The 20022-nt window shown below is 41.7% G+C and overlaps 1 protein-coding gene across 2 annotated transcripts; it reads left to right on the top strand.

Moving 5' to 3' along the window:
- Positions 1-5870: 5870 nt before the first annotated feature.
- On the top strand, positions 5871-12854 carry NFYB (nuclear transcription factor Y subunit beta; the record flags this gene model as incomplete). Of its 2 annotated transcripts, XM_079549225.1 has the most annotated exons (6): positions 5871-5964; positions 6464-6594; positions 8365-8562; positions 10506-10587; positions 12532-12611; positions 12822-12854. In XM_079549225.1, the coding sequence occupies 6 exons, from the start codon at positions 5871-5873 to the stop codon at positions 12852-12854; spliced, it is 618 nt and encodes a 205-aa protein (XP_079405351.1). The 2 variants fall into 2 exon arrangements, with proteins under 2 accessions (XP_079405351.1, XP_079405352.1); XM_079549226.1 differs by lacking the exon at positions 8365-8562.
- Between the last annotated feature and the right edge of the window lie 7168 nt (positions 12855-20022).

Below are 20022 nucleotides of genomic sequence, written 5' to 3'. Positions count from 1 at the left end.
GAAATGTGCGTAAATAGGGTTTCCCTCCCGTGCCTCGCTGTGGGTGCTGTTGCATCACTGAAGGGCGCGACATCAGGAAGAGAGATCGATCAGCCCGCCGGGCTGCGGACCGAGTCGGGTCGGCGGGTTAAACAGTAACACAGGGACGGTCGGGGACATGGAAGCCTGCCTTTGCTAGGTGTCTACCTTACAGTTGTCGTAGGTGCCGCGAGTGAGCAGGTCACCCTGTTCGCAGGTGTACCTCTGTGTGCCAGCTGCTGCTCTGTCCAGAAACTGCAGCTGGTGATCCTGGAAAGAGGTATATTGTGTGAGTTATTCATAGACAATCAGAGCAGGAAGGAAAACAATCACCTGTTCGAACCATAGTTCTGCAGCTATTAAGATATATGTAATTCTTTCACTTTGTGTTACAGATCCCAATGGAATTGTAATATGACAGAAGATCATAGAAAACCAGTAGGCTTCTAGCTTTACCAGTCTCTTTCAGACTTAGCCAAAAAGTTGTTGTTCTCATGTAAAAGTTATCTAGTGGACTTGGGTGAGTTTTGGGAGGGCAGCGACTTGAGTGATTCTAGGCAGGCAGAGAGGTGGATGCGTGGATTTCAGTCCTCAAATGGCATCCTTTGTGTTGAGTAACCTGTGCCTGTCTCACTGTTACATTGTTTGATTTAGATTGAAGTTGTCATCAATAAAAAATGCATTTAAAAAATCTTAGTGCTTTGTTAAAAGGAGCCCAGACAAAGCAGTGGCAAAAAGTTAAGTGGAAGGTGCTGCTTTGGGCATTACTCACAGCCTGGCTTTAATTGACTTGCAGGAGTGCAGAAGTGATGTTTATGCGTAATCATTAGCACAATATTCTTAACAATAAGGTCAGTGATTACTTGTATTTATTTATGTGGCCTATGGCGCTGCACTTTAATGCTAGGGAAGAATTCAGTTGTAATTCCCTGGGAGATCTGAGGTGGCTTAATCTGAATCGCTATCGTTGAGGTTTCTGCTTGTTTCTCATGCTCTACTTTGAGCAGGTGATTATATATAGGCTTGGCTGTTAGTGCTGACAGCCGTAAAGCTATATTTGAAAGAAGCCAGGAACATGGGATATTACTCTTCAGGCTTTAATATTTGACAGTTACAGCAGTTCAAAGTTCAGTACAGAACCTTATAAGAGTTCAAAGTTCAGTTACAGAACCTTATAAATAAGAACTCTTATTTGTAGTAATGATTATGTGAAGGGAGACAGCGTGCAGAGCTCTTTATTTTTGGAGGCAGGAGGGAGATCGAGAATACTTGAAGATTCAAAGCATGAAATGCTTTATAACTGTTTTGTAGTCATATCTGGTTTTGTTTGCCAAGAAAATGGGCGAGGAGGAAAAGAAGGAAGCTTGCTCTCTTGCAGCTCTTGCAGCTCTCTTCAGCTGATGCTTTAAACTTGGCTTTTCAGGTGTGATTTTTGATACAGTACATCAGAGAAATATGGAATTTGGAAAATGATGTTTTAGTGCCATGATGCTGGGAAAACATGCAAGTGGTCACAGTGTATGCATGTGTGGAGCAACCTTTATAAGTGATGTTGATAGAAGGAAAGAAATCATTAGCAAGTCTGAGGATTCTGCTGAAAATAGTTGTCTGTCCTGAACCAGCTTTGTATAAACTCCTCCTGGTCCTGCAGCTGGAGAAACTTCTCAACACTTAATTGACATATTGCCACAGTGAAGGAGAAGCATAACCAGTTCACCAATGAAAAAGACAGGGTTTGCTGCTTTAATAAACAGATAAGCTTAGTTTTTCACCAAAGATGCTAGGGAAACACCAAAAACCCCATATGGAAGCATAGTGCTTACAGTCAGTGCTGCAGCAGGAAGGAGCTGCTGAGGCTGAGTCCTTTCAGTGCTGCCGCCTTGTTCAGCTTCTGCAAAAGCACCAACTCGTGGCCCAGGACAGTAGAACTGGTGAGATAGGCCATGGTGTGACATTACTGCTGGTAATACTGATGGATGTGGGAATGTGGAAGGGTTGGGTGGGCCCTGCTGGGCTTTGGAAGGGAGAGATTTTCTCACAGCAGTCCAGGGGAAGGAACCCAATACAGCCTGGATGCTAACGAGTGTTAGTGAAGCTGTCAGGTCCTCTCAGCATCAATCTGCTGTTCCTGATGCCTTTCTGCTGTTGGGGAAAACGTTGTGTTGAGAGATCAGAGGAGCTGGAGATTGGGAGAGGCAGGGTGGCATCTGTTTGTGTTCTAGGCATGTGCCAAGGGGTTTTAGCTTTATATTTCTGCGGATGTGCTGGAGTGATGCCCTGTGCCCGTGGGTGCATTTACCAGGCAGCATTTCCTGCTGTGGGAGGCTTTGCTGCCAGGTGAGAATTCAGTGGAGATTCGGTTCATCAGAAATCACTGGCAATAAAAGGGAATTAATACTGTATTTTTCAATCAGAAATTTTCTCTGTAGGTACAGCGAGTGAGGGTGCAGAAAGCTCAGATAAAACCTTGTTGTCCCCACTGGATGTCATGTGCTGCTTTTCAGGTTTACATCTTCTATGCTATGGGCAGGTGGCAAAATAAAACTACGGTAGCTGATATAGTTAACTGCCTATACCTTTAGTTACCTTATCTGTCCTGCTTCTGTGGCAGCTACAAAGAAGGTACCTCATTCTTCAGTCTGTGGCATAGAATTTTCTGCTGTCCCTCATTTGAAGTAGCAGTGTGAGAGAGGGATGAGCTGCATAAATACTGCATGATGCTTAGAGCCAAAGAGGTACATGGTTTCCCTTGAGAGACCAGTTTTGCAGACTAATTTTTGTCAGGTAATTCTGAAGACAAGCTCTTTCTAGCTTTTATTCCATTTTTCCCTTGTATGCTGATGAAAGCATCAGACCCATCCTCTCAGCAAAAGCAGCTCAGGGTTGCATTGTTGCAGTTACCCTTTAGCAGAGCCACAGATACTGCTCTTTAGGAGAGCTTTTTAGATTAAGCAGGATGCAAGATTTACTTCAGGGTAGTGAGGATTTATCAGTTCTGTGTAGATGTATTCTAGGAACGGTGTGAGTTGTGGGCTGCTGACAGAAGCATTTTTTTTTTTTTAAGCATCCTCCAGAAGACTTCCTACGAGATGGTAGTGTAAAACTGTACATGCACTCACTTTCACTCATCATTGAGTTTTCTTTGATGTCTTTGATCTGAAGTGTTTCCCTTTCAAAATATTTCTGGTGTTACTTTCCCTGAGCTGTTAATTTGTATCTTCCTAGTAACGGTCTCCTTCTTTAGAGGTACCAGGGACAGGCAGAATGCATGGTTGGCCTTGATGATCTGAAGGCTCTTTCCTAACTAAATGATTCTGTGATTCTCAGTGTTTTCTTAGAGCAAGTCCAGTGATACTGAGAGCTTTTCCTTTTTAAAAAGGCAATTAATTAGAAATGTTGTACTTCAAGCAGTATTTTCTCAGCGTTAGATTATGTGGTTATGTACTGTGGGCACTGGCTTGAGCAGGCTGTTAAATAAGCGGTGATCCAAGTGTCTTCTTGAGTTCTGACCATCTGAAGCTGAACCTGTAATACCTGCACAGGTAATTGTATTCATTGTGAGATAACTGAATTATCTTGCGCTCCTGCATTAGGGACTTGGCTGTGCAGAAAGGTGTTACACTGTCCATCCAACCACTGTGCTGTGGTTGTCTTAAAAACCTTTCCTACAGTCTAACCACGGAAATAATTTCAGTATGTATAAGGCTACCAGTGTCTGTTTGCTTTATCTGGGATAGATCTACCTGTTTCTTTTGTGCAAGCCTTTTCCTTTCAGTTCTACTGATCTAATTGCTGGCTTTGATTTGCAATGGTGATAAGATTCCACACACAAAAAAAACCCTTGCTAATTATCAGGTGACATGTAAGTAAAAATGGAAATGTGGACATAAGAGAAAAAAAGCAAAAATGGTACCTGAAAAATGCATTAATCTAATGAGGTCAAAAGTGCCAAGAGATGCAGTGGGCTTTGAGAAGAGATTCAAACAAGAATTGTCCTTTGAAGGAGAGTAGAGCTGATGAAAGCAATGGGAGTTTCCTAAGCAATGTTACTGGGACTTGGCTATGAGGATGGGGGGGGGCAGCTTGCAGAATGGGCGGGTGGAAGCAGATGAGCTATCCCATCATAGTATCTTGAAAGGCATGCTTCATAAAAGGCTGTGGGGGAACCTCAAGGCATTTCAGCTAGAACTGGGGCTGAATGAGTTTCATGCTTAGGATTTGTGGAGTCCATAATTCTGAGTTAAATTTGAACAGGGACCAGAGCTGAAACTGAGCTCTGGGAACAAGACTACCAGAAAATCCCGAATTAATTTTGGAATCAGCTTTTGGGATTTAGCAGACTACAGAACATAACCACTTTGAATTACAGAAGGAAAAGAGTGGCATGGCTGTTCTGAGGAAAGGCAATATCAGTTTTGGTGTTCCGGATGCTCAGGATTGAGGAACCTTTTCACAGTTGTTACAGTGAGCTGAGTAAGCAAACTCTGGATGCTGGAAAATTGAGAAGTGAAGTCTTCTTATGAAGAGCCTGCAGCACACAGACAAAGCAGTCTGCTGTGACACCTGGCATGAGGAAGGTAAAGCTTAAGGCGCTGCCCTTCTTCAGATAGAGCTGCTGTGTGTGAAATGAAACTGTTTTAAAGCCCATCGGAAGGGATCAGAAGTACTTTACAGGAAGCAGTGGGCAGTGCTGTGCACTGGAGAAGAGGTAGAAGAGTTCTTCCTTTAACCAGCTCCTACGGCTGCATCCAGCTATGTAATGCTGCTGTGAATGCCTGCAGTGCTCAGGTTTCATGTGTGTCTGTGGCTGAGCATGGCACCGGATGTTGCTTCAACATTTGTAAGCAAAACCTCAGCCCTTGCAGCCTCAGAGCTCAGATTTGAGAGAGGTTTGGTTTCTCATATTTCTGGGAGGTGTAAAAATAGCACAGGACTGTCTCACCCTCACCCTCTTGTAGGCCAATGGGAGCTGCAGGCTCTTGTTGGCAGTGACCACAGCACAATCAAATGCCTTCCTCCCTCCCTTCCTCTGCTGCCTTTCAGGGCATAGAACGGGGATGACAGAGTGAGCAGGTAAAGAGCAAAATGTTATCAGAAGTGTGTGGCATCCACAGCCAAGAAAGTCTGAGGTGAAGGAAAATCTGATACTGTGCATGGAAAGGTGCTCAAAAATATCTCTAGGTTTCTGAGCCATTGTAGAAAGAATTCTGCACACGCTGGGAGCCCCTTGAGTTTTTGTTTTTTTTTTTTTTTTTTTTTGCATTGCTTCTGCTCTCTAGAAACAGCATCATTACAGTCTTACACAGGTGAAAACAAAAACAGAAAAGTGATATTTGAGATTTGTGGGAACTAAATGCTCTGCAAAAGTTTGTTTTCAAGGCATCAATGAGAAAAAAGTCAAGATTGTTCAAATTCATGATGTTGCAGTTTAATCTGATTGCCTGGGATTTTGCTTTTTCATTCATAAAGATGCTTGGCCCTGGGGCCATGCCTGACCTGGGGATGGGCTATAGGTTGTCATTAAAAAGAAAAAGAAAAACCCCACAAATTAAAACCAAAACTGCTATTAGGAAGTGCTAACCTTTGTTTTAATGTGGCTACCTCTCTTTAGCTAAGTTATTTAACTATGAATGAGATAGCTGCAAGAATTGCTCTTCAGTGTGCTGCATCTGAAGGAACAAATCAAAGCAATTAGTAAAGTGCAGCAACTATGAGAGTTCTCAAATAGCAAAATATTCAGGCTGTAACAATTGGTTCTCGTAGTTGTAGGTTTATTAAGCGCTGTTTTCCAGCTGTAGCTGCTCTTAGCATATAACAAATGTACCTGAAAGCATTGCTTCTTCTGGTTTTAGATGGATGGTGATAACTCCACGACGGATGCTTCTCAGTTAGGAATTGCTGGAGATTACATTGGTGGCAGTCACTACGTGATACAGCCTCACGATGGTAAGAAATGTAAATATTATTATTTTTGCCTCTACATAATTTCATTTGAGTTCTTGTGAACTTCTCTGTTATCATTTCCAAGCTAAGATAATTGTTTGTATTTATGAATCCATTAAGGCTTCATCCAGTAAGGCATCCATTATGATGCCTTACTGTATAAAGCATTTTTCCTGCAGTCTAAAGGTAACTTTGGGAGTTATCAGTGTTGCTACTGAGTCCCTGGGGGTAATGACAAAAACCTTGCCTTTCTAGGAAAGAGTTTTTGTTTTGACATGACATTTCTGTCTATAATGAGATAAGTATGGTGCCAAACGCACATGAAGGTACTGTGGTATTACATCTATCATCTGTGGGTTTGGGGTTTTTTTGTTTTCATTTTGGTTATTTCTACATTATTAATACAGTGGGCTTTCAAAAGTCATTAATCTTTCAGTTTAAGATTTTCAACTTGACTTGTTGCCTGTTATCTATCAAATACAATTTCTGTTAACTTCTTCAGACACAGAGGACAGCATGAATGATCATGAAGATACAAATGGTTCAAAAGAGAGCTTTAGAGAACAAGATATCTATCTTCCAATTGCAAATGTGGCAAGGATAATGAAAAACGCCATACCCCAAACAGGAAAGGTAACACTCTCATCTTTAAACAAAATCTAGTATTGAGTTTTGTTCCTTTCTCTGAGTGAACTGAAGCTGGCAGAGCTGCATTTTATGGACAGGGGGCAGTTGAGATCAAATCTTTTCTCTTTTTTTTCTTTTCTTTTTTTTCTTTTTTCTTTTCTTTTTTTTTTTTTTTTTTAGGTTTCAGAAAGCTTTTAGTAATTTCCCTAATTACAGGAGCTGCAACAGGGCTCCTATAGGGCTTTCAAGGGCATTATTTTTCATAGGTCTTTTCCCTGATGTTGTCAACAAGTCAAACTTGGTGACAATCCCACATCACTAAGAACTTTTTCTATGGAATTATGTCCTAAATAACTTTCTGCTTTGACTTGTTTCAAATGTGGAATAAGTGGAACTTTTTGGATGAAATAAGAATCCATTTCTTTTCCTGAAGGAAAGAGAACACTCAGGTCATTTTAGCGTTTGGATATGGATATTCAGGCAATAGCAGACTAAGAGCCTGCTTTGTACCACATAGCAAGCAGGCCAGGTATTGGAAGACTTATTTTATTTCTTTCTTCTAAGAATAGACTCTTAAATCAATTCTGAGCTGGCAACAGGATAAGCATTTAAATGTTCTACCTGTTTATGTTAAAACTTTGCAGGGCTCCTATTACTTGCTGCTTTAACTCCTAGCTAAGGCTGAATTTTATTTTTTTTAACATTCCTTCAAATAGAAGCAAGGCATAATTTTCTTGCATCTGCTCATACTTTCACAGTGTTCAGGGCTTTCTGGAAATCTGGGTGTTACATTTTTATCTTTGCTGTGAAAAATTCTTCACTGGTCCATATTGTCATAAATTTTTAGCAATCAAGATGAGATTTTTCTCAAGAATTCAGCATATGGGATGCCAAGCTCTCTTGAAAAAATCAGGGAGGTCTTTGTGAAAAGCTGCAAGGGAAGCTGTTGGCTGATGAGTATTTCTGAAAATCTGGCTCTATTCCTCTGAAAATATCAGAGGAATTGAAGATCCTGCGTAGTTACCACTTTGTTATTTTAAGGGGAATACAAACAGGTTCTTCTCATGTGAAGAATAAGGATCTTAATTATTATAATCCTTCAGTTGGCTCCTGTCAGCTTCCCTAATAATCTTGAGCAATGCTTGCTGTTATTTTAAGTGAGGTAAATTACTTTGTCCAGCTGAAAAGCAGAATCAAATAAATTTATTTCATTCTTGCCAGAGGCATGTTGTGTTTCTTCAGCTGAATTCTCATTTGGCAAATTTATACAGGAATATTAAAGCACTAGAGGAGCTTGCTGCTAGGCATGTATTTCAGTCCCTGAATTCAGTCAGGGTAAAAAAACCTCATCATGATCAGGTTGGTGAGAATGTGCTGCAGTGGGTTGGAACTGTTGGTCTATTGAAAGGAAGATGTAAGTGGGCTGTGACATTGTAATGAGCAGATTTGAAGGAGTGGGTAAGCAAATCCAGGCACAGTATTGATACATACCTGTATATATGAAACTTTATACAGAGCACAATTATGAGTTCAGAAAATGCTGACAGTTCTGCTGAAATAGTAAAGCTTCATTTAAAACCATTACAGCTGTGCTTACATAGAGTAGTGATGACATCCAGTGGCTATCTCACATACATACCTAAATGGCAGCATCACCTGATGGTGGGATGCTTCCTTTATTATCTATTACTATCTAACCTTCTTGGTTTTTTTTTTTATTATTTATTTTTAGTTTTCTCAGATCTTCATCATTTTATGATGCTTTTCCTCTTCTAGATTGCTAAGGATGCAAAAGAATGTGTGCAAGAGTGTGTAAGTGAATTCATCAGCTTTATAACGTCAGAAGCAAGTGAGAGGTGTCACCAAGAGAAAAGAAAGACCATCAATGGGGAGGATATTCTCTTTGCCATGTCTACCTTGGGATTTGATAGCTATGTTGAGCCTCTGAAGTTATACCTCCAAAAATTCAGAGAGGTTGGTCTATACTTCAATGTTTCCTCATTTATTTGTCCTGATTTTTTTATTCTGAGTTTTTTTTTTTATCCTGACTTTTTATTCTGAGCCCTTTATTGGATTTCTGTAATGGCTGACTTGCACTGTATCTCACAGTAATTGTCAGGGAATAATGGGGACTAATGTAGCATTTTAAAACGTTTCAGAAGCTCTCAGGAGAAAAGAGTAAGCAAGCGTTTTGATTAGACTTGCTGATTCAAAGTAGTTAAAGCTTCCTCCGAGTAACTTCTGTAATATATATGGAAGTAAAGCACTAAATTCTTTAAAAGCACCTATTCAGAATACTGAATTTGATCTTTGGGTTCTATCCATAAAACTGTACTGGATGGCATCTTCTGAGGATCTGGCCTAATGCCCACTGTTTGGGCTTTGGATCTGAAAAAGATTTTTTTCTCGCGTCGGAATAATGATTTGAATGAAGGACTATTTATTACAGTGGTATTCCAATTTGCTCTTTGTTACTGCTTGTCTGCTAATTTGCTTTTGATACTTTGTATCTGCTAGGTATGCGATCGAGGCATTTTCCTTTATCCTTTCTCTAGCAGAAAATGGCTTTTTTTCCGCCTTTCAGCAATGTAATTGGGATTTTTTTTTTTCCCACTTCCTCCTACCTGGAGACTAAAGAAAATTTTACTTCTTTATTCTATATTCTATCTACCTCAAAGTACAAGTTGTAATCAAACAAATCAAAGGCATTTTCATCCGATGACCTCTCTTCTTAAATCTTGAATGAAGAAATTATTCAGGATCAAAATGATCATGGAAAGAGGCTTTACTGGCATGAGTGAAGCAGGGAGGTCTGAATTGGCACTGCTGTAGGAAGAGATGCTCTTCAGATGTTGTCTGTTCTGTAAATCCAAGTTTTTTCAATTAACAGGGCTAGGCTCACTAGCAGTATTTAATTTGCTGATAGCACTTGAAGCTTCCACTTCCCAGGAGGTCATTTGTTATGATGGACTGTGAGTAACAGGAGGTGAAATCTAAAAATTGAAGCACGGCTGTCTGCTGTCTTTTCCCACTTCCGTATAGCAGTAACAACACTTTTGATGGCACAGGCACGTGCTTTAATTAAAGCAAGTGATGCCTATCTAGTTGTGGTACTTCTGGAGAAGTCTGAAGTGGATCTATTCCGCTCTTCTTCTGAAATGTCCATCTTTTGCAGATGTGTATGCCATGGTAGCAGAGTATTGTGATTACTTTTTTAAATGGTTTTGGGTGCCTTGGACAGTTCTGGCCATCAGTTTTAAGCCTCCATTCTGTATTCTGTCAGGTACTCCATGAAGGTTTCTGTTTTGTAGCTTTTATGTTTGTTCTACATCAAACAATGGCAGAGGTTTTTATTTTTTTTTTTTAATATGTTTTTAGTGTTTTTTCCTGCAGGTTCTTATGTAACAGTACAGATCATCAAACTTCATAATTAAAGAACTGCACACAGATGACTGGGAGCCTTGGCTTTCTGTGCTGATATCCTTTGTGGCTGCAGTCCTTGCTGTAGGGGAAGAAATCCAATATCTTGGTTTTAAATGTCAACCCTTTGCTGTATGATGATGGCACTTGAATATGGCTGGTGGGCAAAGGTTGTGCACTCACTGGTTCTGAGACTGTGATTCCATATACACATGCTAGCTGCTGCTTCTGGATTGTTGCACATCTCTGACTTTGTGCAGAAGTAAACTTCTAGAACTACACAATACTAATTTTGCAGAGTTCTGGCTTCTGAGCTGAGGAGTATGACTAAGATTAAAAAAATGCCCTTCACCTGTTCTTGTATTATGCACAGTCTTAAACACAAGTTTTGTGGGTCTTGGATTTCAAAGTCCAGCTCAACTTCCAAACCTTGGATTCTGCAAGCCGTCTCATGCCAAGAACGCACTAATGTGGATACCCATTTTTCTTCTGTCCAGGCAATGAAAGGAGAAAAGGGAATTGGGGGAACAGTTACAACTGGAGATGGTTTAAGTGAGGAGCTCACAGAAGAAGCATTTAGTAAGTAACACTCTTTAGTTGTTTTCGTTATCGTTACGAGTCTTCTAAAACAATGCGTCCTTTAGGACATGATAATTCTTAACCAAGGAAGAGATTCTGGGCCACTTGTGTTGTATCTATGATCCACTGAGACTTCCATTTGAGAAATCTGGAGGATACCCTCTGCTTTTCTGACTTATCCCAGTCAGAATTTATATCAAAATGAAGATGGTGGGAAATACTGACACAGTAGTAGTAACTCCTGTCAACTGTGGGAGACTTCTAAGCACACATACGTTAGTGCCAGTATTTTCCTCTATACTTAAGCATGGATTGTAATGACAGATGTAAGATTTTTTTGTTTGTTTGTTATGTGGGTTTCATTCTTTTAATTTACAATTAAGAGTTTACTATTTGGATTTCCTAATCTTTATCTGCACTGTCTTACGGAATAGCTCTTTTGGTTCAGAAGTGGTAAGGCGTGAATTAGGCCCAATTCATTAACCTGGATTGCAGCTGAGATGCTTGTGGTCTGTTTTCTCTCTCTCTCTCACGCACATGCACACACACACACACACACACACACACAGAATTGTACAACTGAAAAAAAGATTCCTATTCCATCTGTGGATCATCTGTCCCAACAAATCTGATACTGTATTATTATTATTATTATACCATTAAGTGGCAGAAGGCTGAAGATCTGTTCCTTGTCCCTTTTTCAAATAGCCCAGGCCTGGGAGGCTCAGAGTGCCCTATGAAATAAGCATTAATTTGCTGTGATTTGAAGAGAGCAGCTTTGGAAGAGAACAGTCAGTGTTGGCAGGATGCCCAGGGAGATGTTGCAGTAGCAGAAAGGCAGGGAGAGGGATTTCTTTGAAGTGAGTGATGGTGTCACGTGCTGCGGGCATTTCTTCTCTGTAGGGGCGCAGCTATGGATCCCTTCAGGGCTGTGGTCTCGCGGCAGCAGCAGTAATAGCTGTGCTGCTGCAGCATAGCCTGTAGTTCTTCCTTGTAGATCTGCACCACATCTGGGTCAGAGAGCTGGCATTAAGCTGTTCAACATATGTGGTGGAGGGTGCTGTGATTTTAAATCTGTCTAGATCTGTGGAGATCTTTAAAGCCTCAGTTAACTTGCCAACTTAAGCGTCTGAAAGTTAATACGATGAAGGAAAGCAAAAACAAGCTTCAGCTTTTGTACTGAAGCTGTTAGGATTACACTGTTTTGATATTTTTATGGGTTTTGCCTCTTGTACAGAGTGCTATGCTGTATAACAACTTAACTTACAACTTGGAAGCTTTACTTCCAGCTAACACTTGCAGCATGTAGTTACTCTGAATGTCACAGAGCTTACTGTTATGCATTACTGTAGGGGTTTGGCTTAGGGCATCATCCCTGATTTTTCTTTATAAATGTCAGAAGTACTTTTTACTCGGTTCATTGGCCTCATCTTTCCTCTGTAAAATTCAGAGATAACCTGAAAGGCACGCTGAAGTCATGCAGCATAATGTCAGCTGCCTCCACGTTAGAGCTTTTATAAAGAAGTACCGCTTTTTCCCTGAGCATACACATGCACGAGGAACTCAAGTGCTAAATCTTATGTCTAAACAAACTCCAAATTCTCCAGATTTCTTAGAGTATTGAATGTTGGAGATTGGGTTTTTTTTTGATGGTCAGATGGCAAAATCCAGTCCTCAGTGTGCTGCTGTGTATGTTCTACCTCACATTCGTGTCTTACTTCTAGCTTATCCGATGCAAAATCCAGGTGAATTTAGGTTCTGAACTGCTGATGGAGATATGTAGCAGTGGTAATGAGCTTGGTGATGTAGCTGTCATGAGAGGAACTGTTCCACAGACCCAGAGCATGCCACAACTAAATGTTTTGTAGGGAATACACACTTCAAACAGGGCTCCATGTATCCCGTGGTTCTTGTCTAACTTCCTTAAAATGCTTTTTCTTTCAGCTAATCAGTTGCCAGCGGGCTTAATAACTACAGACGGCCAGCAGCAGAATGTTATGGTCTATACAACATCGTATCAGCAGGTACAGTATCCTATCATCTGTTCTCCCTTCTGCTGCAAAAATTCAAATGCTAACTCAGCTGCCTTCCTCTGAAAGGCAAAAACTGATGATATTTTTAGTACTTTGGTGGCTGTTGTGCCATCCCAGTGCTCTGACAACTCAAGGCTGCTGATGGTGATGCTGTTTCAAAACGTGTGAAGTTGAATGTAAGCTTCCATTTTCTTTCTCCAGATCTCCGGTGTTCAGCAAATTCAGTTCTCATGATTTGAAGAAAACTTTGGATCTGGGAACGCGAGATGCAGAAGCTGTGCAACTCTAATGAAAAGACAGTTTTAATGACTGGTGAAGAGATTTCTCTCTTTGTATATTAAATAGCTGTAATGTAGCTACCTGAAGCTTGACTAATTGAGGTATGAATTCAGACTCAAATCTTTTTCATGAATAATTTTAAAGAAACAAATTGGATTTTAAAGGTATTAAAGTATTTTTGTTTTGTACAAGAGTTTGTTGCTCTGTATAACTCCTGTATGCATTGTATATTGCAATTTATTACTGTCAGAGATTTGTAGACAGTTTCTTATTTTCATATTGAATCATGTTACTTTTGTAATTCAGGTAAACAGCTGGGTTAATTCATGTTTACCCTTTGAATAAAATGGTAAGGGTAAAGTTCATTTTTGAATGCAAGTTGCCTTTATTATAAAGATTGAGTTGGTCTTGGTTATGTAACTTGTCTTGCATGACAACCTCAGCTAACTTTAGATGTCATTATATTTATTGAAATTTTGAAAGGGACTTTTTCTCACAGAAGTGCAGCTCAGAGGCATTGCTACAACTGTTTTTTATGTAACTTGAAACTTAGAAGTAAATCAGAAACAAGCAACTCTCCTACGGTTAGAGACTTAGAGCTAGTCAACGGTGTTAATGCAAACACTGATGGTGTATGATGCAGGTCTTCATTTCATTCTTTTTCAGTCGCTCCTTAGACTCCTTAGACTGATTTCGGTAAGTTTAAGGTGGTCTTTGTGCTACTGAAAATAGCTCTTCCTTTTTATGTATGGTTTTTAGTATTCAAAACTTAGAAATTCTACGGTAGTGGGGGGTGGGGGGGGTTTTATAGTCCTTGTGGTAAGAGACCTCATTTTAACTTTCTACTGAAATGTTTTCAGGTTGCTTGTGAGACTGTGGGAACTGAAATGTGTTAGCAGCTCTCTGTGTACAGCGTGTGTGTGAGCGCGTACGTGCGAGTGGCTGAAACTGGGACAAGCGGTACAAATCTGCAACTAGACTTCAACTTTGCTGTCTCTTTTCTGGTTTTGCAATAAACTCTAACTAGAGAATGTAGTTCTGCATATTTAGCCAACTGTTCTTGGTAACATTGCTGTTTCTTTAATAGCCAGGTGGGTGATTTTGTTAGATGCCCTTAGCCTGTTAAGATAGGGGTGGTGGGTTTAGTAATAGCCTGCAATTTGGAACCTTCTGTTTTTTTTCTACTGCTTGCAAGAGACTAACGTGTAATTGTTATTTTTCCATTTACCTGTCATTAATTTAAACAGATCACACCTTGCCTTCATTGCCATACCATTTCTTGTTGGTAAACAAACAAGTAACCATTTAATATTGGAAAAATATCTCAACTGAGCCATCTCAGAAGCCTGAAATAGTCAATTCTGTGCTACTCCAAAACTTCAATGTATGTGTGGATTTAAACAGTGTTCTTGCAAGCCAGCATGATGCTGGCAGAGCGTCTAGGGGAGGCACAGTGTATGCTGTAGCAGTCCAGGCAGATGTTCTGGGGTTTGTGGCGGTCTGCAGTTCTTCAGCAGCTACACCTCTAAACAAATGGAATTTTTCATTAGATATACAACTGGACAACACAGTCACTAGAGGAGCCCCTTTGGTTTGTATTCAGTTTCTTTAAGGCCTCCATACCCTTTTCCCATTGCAAATTTGGCTGCAGAGCTGTGATTACTGCTAAGGAGAAGCTAGGGGTTTTGCAGCTGGATGTGTAGAAAGGGAGTGAAGGGTGTCTGACTCATTTGCTTGAGATCAATTGCATCTTTCTTGCTCTGCCTGCTCTTCTGTGAGCTTAGGTTGAGGAGTTCTCTTGAATTCATGGTTTATGGACTATCATCAGAGCAAAGGAGTCAATATTACTTTGTTTTGCTTTTCCTGTACTCCCTCTCACACCCCACCCCACTCCATGTGGTTGAGGGACAAAGCTGCATCAACCTTGTTCCATTCTCTTCCTGAAAATACAGCTGTGGAAGTAATTGTTTGTAGGGTATTACAGTGCTGATAAAGTACGTATGGCCCTACGTATGGAAATAATGGAGGGAACTTGTCTGAATTTGGATCAGTCAGTGGTAGTTAACCACAACTCGGCCAGCCCTCTACATATTCTCACCTTCTTACTTGTCAGCGCTCATGATATAAACTACTTTTAAAGACTAAATGGTAGTAACCATTTCTGCTACATTCCATCTGCTTCTGTAGAATTGCAGTCTTTCTGACTGTCCGAGTGTTTTGTTTGAACTAAAACAGCTCAGAACTGAGCGTGAGGTCAAGACAGCAGTGGCAGCCTATTCCAGAAGCTGAAAAAAAGGATGCTTGAAACAAATAGCAGTGATACTCAGAGACCTCTTTTCAAACAGTGACTTTCTCAGGTACCTCTCCATGACACAGATTTTTCTGCCTTAACTTAATGATCCTTGTGACACTCATACAGTGGGCCCAGTACAAAAAAAGCACGGAAACAACATACCTGTAATCAAAATGCAGTCATAAGGAAAGCTAAGCTTGGAGTTCTTCCGTGCCCTGTTTTCATTGGATGTTCAATGGAAGCTGGTGCTCTGCCTTTATCGATCTCGCTGATGTAAGCATACATCTTTACTGTTCTCTTTATTCCTTGGGTCTGGTCTTTGCTGCACGCTAAATGGGTGTTTGGGAAATGTGAGGTGGGACATCCCAAACACCAGCTGACCGTGCTTATCTGCCTTGTAGCCAAAAATCAGTGTGATGCTTTAGAAAGCTGTCCTCTTGAAACGCCTCGTAAATGTGCTGTGAATCGTGTCAGATAAGCAGATGGCCCCGCTGTCGTTCAGAGATGGTGCCCCCACTAACGTACCATAAGCAGCTATAGGTGCAGAAGGATAGAGATCGATTCCTCTCTGGCCAGCAGCAGGAGGAGAACATATGGGTCACTGCACACGCACAGGAGCTGCCTCAATGCAGAGCGACACTGAGCATAGGGGAAAGCCAAAGGCCTTTCCCCAGTGCCTTGCTGTCATGATGAGAGCTGGCAGCAGCCTTGCTTGTAGCTTAAAATTCTTCATTTTGTAGCGCTTTGGGTGTGATTAATGTTCCAGTTGTCATGCAGGCTTGCTGCTTCCATTCTATTTAAAGAAAGAAGACAACTTGCTTGTAAATTGCCACATTCCCAGATCACGCAAGCCAGACTTTTTTCAATTTCAATTTGTACTGAATAAAATAATGGATTTTTTTCACTTAAACATGAAGTGAATTTTCTTCTATTTGTAAATTAAAGAAGCCCATGTATCAATTCTGGGATGAATAATGCTGTAAAGAACTATTTTACATTGAGTCCAAGCAGTCCATAGGAAGAAGGTAAATGTTGATAATTCAAGTGATGGTTATGTTTATGCTCCTTTTTCCAAAAGGTTTGGTGGAATGAAGAGTGATGGTAGAAGGATGCCTCATTCAGAACATGAGCCCTTTACTCCTCCTTGAAATTCTCCTTCTTGAAAATAAGGTGTGGTCACTCACATTTTTCAAAATGCTGAAAAACATTCATAGAATAATAGATTTCTTAGAGTTGAAAAGGACCTCCCCTGCAATGAACAGCACAACTAGATCAGGGTGCTCAGGGCCTTATCCAAATTATACTTAAGCAGTGGCATATTGATCTGTGTACCTATCGAATTGTGATTTGGCATGGTGAGGGACTGCGTGCCATTTCTGACCCTCTGGATGTAAAAATTTAATATGAAGCTCTATGGAAACACAGTGCAAATTCCACACTCATAACCACGGCCAAACCCCCTGGGGAGTGAGTGGTTTGCTTGTATGCACAACAGTCTCCACGTTGGTGCCAGCTGCAGCAAGCTTATTGAGTTGCAGTCTCCAGCGAGAGGCAGCACACAGCAGCTCAGAGACAGCAGTCCTGCTCTAAGAAACCTCCCAGGCAACCTGCCAGGGTCATTTCCTGCAATACCTTATTGCAGAATATGGGGCAGTAGGATCCATTTATCAGGCGCAATGAGACACCTGATGTGCATTTGTATGAGAGAAAACTATTGAGGGTTTAAATATGCTGGGGAGAGCAGCGTTCTGCAGGCTGATAATTGAATCTGTGTGCCTAAGACTGAATCTGGTTCAGCTCCTCCAGGATCAGACAGCAGCTGACTTTGGGACAGATCTCTGTAAAGGGTTTTGGCTTCTGGCTAACAAATCGCAGTGGGATGCGGCTCAGGACTCACCCCAAATGCACATCATTGACCCCACATCAGCTCCCATTGCTGGAGAGAAGAGCATCACACCAGGATATGTGGATTTGTTACTGAGGCACTCAACTCCTCTGCCCTGGCCATAAATCCAAGCCCAGGCAGATGCCTGAGTCCACTAATCCAAACCTCAACGGAGATGCAAGGCCGTTTTCCCAACACTCTGGTGTGAGAAGGCTCTGACTGGAGACAGCTGGGATGAGCAAATGGGAGGGCTGACAAAAGGCTGTCAATTAGGTAACCTTTAACAGAAGATCAGTTATTCCAGAGCAACTTCAAGCTGGCATTGGACAAGTGACTTCCAGCTCACCCGCTGCTCTTTGACTTGCAGAGCCCTGGCTGTGGGAGTCCATCATACTCCACACACACCAGTGCTCTGCACCCTGTTGGCTCTCCCAGGTGCATGTTCCTGCCTTCTGCTCCTCTGCAGTCTGCCAGGAGTTGCATATTCAGGGTATCCATTATGACTGCCCGTTTAGGATTGCTACCAGGGGCTTGCAGAAAAATGCTCCCAAAGCCTGCAATGGCTGAGATGTCAGGCACTGTGCAATCAGTCCCACTTGAGCCTCAAAACTCTGCTTATAATTCCTTAAATTGGATAAAGGTGCATCAACTCAAGGAATGTACATAGTAAGTCCTATTCTTACAGAGATCTTAGGGATATTAAGTACTAACAAAGTCTGCTAATCACAGAATCTTGGTGGCTGGAAGGGCCCTCAAGGGGTCACCGAGTCTGACCCCCTGTCAAGGCAAGTACCCTATGATAGATTGCACAGGTAGGTATTCAGACAGGTCTTGAACGTCTCCGTAGGAAACTCCACAACTTCTCTGGGCAGCCTGTTCCAGAGCTCTGTCACTCACTGTATAAAAATTCTTCTGCACATTAGTACAGAACATTCTGCGTCCAAGTTTAGGCCATTGCTCCTTGTCTTATCGCTACACACCACTGAGAAGAGCCTGGCCTCATCCATTTGCCTCTGATCTCCCTTTAGATATTTATAAACGTTTATCAGATCCATGTTTATAATAGCTGAGATCAGGCTGCTGGCCATAGATCTGCAGAGCTTTGCCAACAAGGCATCCTTTGCCTTTGGCAGCTATTACCTTGTGTATGTTCTTGGACTGAGGGCCACAACTTCCATTTATCTATCTCTCTTGCTTAAACCTTCTCAATGCATAAGATGCCTTCTACTTGCTATTTCATATACTGAGTTCTTACCTTGCAAATTATTTAAGGTCGTTCCTTAATAGGAAGGGAGCATAAATTCTAGAAAATAAAAAGAATTTGCCAATTCTATCAAGTAAGGATGTTAATATTTTTCATTAACACTGTTGTCCCTTAAACAGAATTCTATTTAATCTGTATGAAATCTATATGAAAATTAGAATCATAGAATGGTCTGGGTTGAAAAGGACCACAGTGATCACCTAGTTTCAACCCCCTGCTATGTGCAGGGTCGCCAACCACCAGACCAGGCTGCCCAGAGCCACATCCAGCCTGGCCTTGAATGCCTGCAGGAATGGGGCATCCACAGCCTCCTTGGGCAACCTGTTCCAGTGCGTCACCACCCTGTGCGTGAAAAACTTCCTCCTAATATCTAACCTAAACCTCCCCTGTCCCAGTTTAAAACCATTCCCCCTTGTCCTATCACTATCCACCCTCATAAACAGCTGTTCCCCTTCCTGTTCATACACACCCTTCAAGCACTGGAAGGCTGCAATGAGGTCTCCCCAGAGCCTTCTCTTCTCCAAGCTAAACAAGCCCAGTTCCCTCAACCTTTCCTCATAGGAGAGGTGCTCCAGCCCTCTGATCATCTCTTAGTTGCCCTCCTCTGGACCCGATCCAAGAGCTCCGTGTTCTTGCTGTACTGGGGGCCCCAGGCCTGGATGCAGCACTCCAGATGGAGCCTCACAAGAGCTGAGTAGAGAGGGACAATCACCTCCCTCTCCCTGCTGGCCACCCCTTTTTTTAATGCAGTCCAGAACACTTTTGGCCTTTCCTGACTGAAGTCTGTGATAGCAAGCCAAATCCCAACTCACTGATAAATCACACTTAAATTGCATCTATGGCTTTGACAGTGTTCTAAGATGGATGAACATGAGAGAATTTACACACAACAGCAAATCTGCAGGACCATATAAAGTAACGTCAGGGTCCAGAAGAAAGCGAGAGGCAAGCCTGAGGAAACAGGATGGCACACACCCTATGGCGTATTTTAAGAACCACATGGAAGCAATTTCCAATTGATTACTTTCACCTGCAGCTCACAGCGCAAATAATTCTCTCACCACTATGTACCATTTGGGACACACTGAAATTCTTCTATTTCCCTTTGAGGATACCATATCTGAGCCTTATTTTTCATTTTAAAGAGCTGCTATACCAACTCAGCAATGATGTCATATATTAAAAGCAGATGCTTGTGCAACGCAAGAGCTCCCTCAATAAAGCAATGACCGCAAATCAAAACCAGCCTCAATCAAGGAGCTTGTTTTTGGGGGCTGAAATGTGGTACTTCTCTCCCCAGGACATCCCCATAGCCAATGGCAATACAAATTCAGGAGCTTGCCCATAGGCTCTAGCATTCGGAGCAGAGTTGGACGTTAGAAGCTTTCCGACGACGTTAAGCACTTCCTCAAACCCCACCCTTTTCAGAAATTGTAGCAAAACTCTTTGCCATTCCTTCTGAACACAGCTGCTGCTTAGGTGGAGAATTAATTTTGAAAAGCCATGTCACAGGGCAGTCAGCAAACTGTGTGGCACAAAGGCACAGAAAGGGCAGAGAACAGGCAGAGAGCACAGGAGAGGAGCTGGTTGTGGTGGGGAACTGAGAGACCTCAGTCAGGAAATTAAAAAACCCAAACAACCAAACAAACCGTAACGTAACCAAGAAGTCCAAAAGGGAAGA

Source organism: Tetrao urogallus, assembly GCF_951394365.1.
Source record: "Tetrao urogallus genome assembly, chromosome: 1".
In the NCBI taxonomy this organism is placed as follows: Eukaryota; Metazoa; Chordata; class Aves; order Galliformes; family Phasianidae; genus Tetrao; species Tetrao urogallus.
Note: the sequence above shows the minus strand (reverse complement) of the source record. Positions and strands in the feature narration are given on the sequence as shown.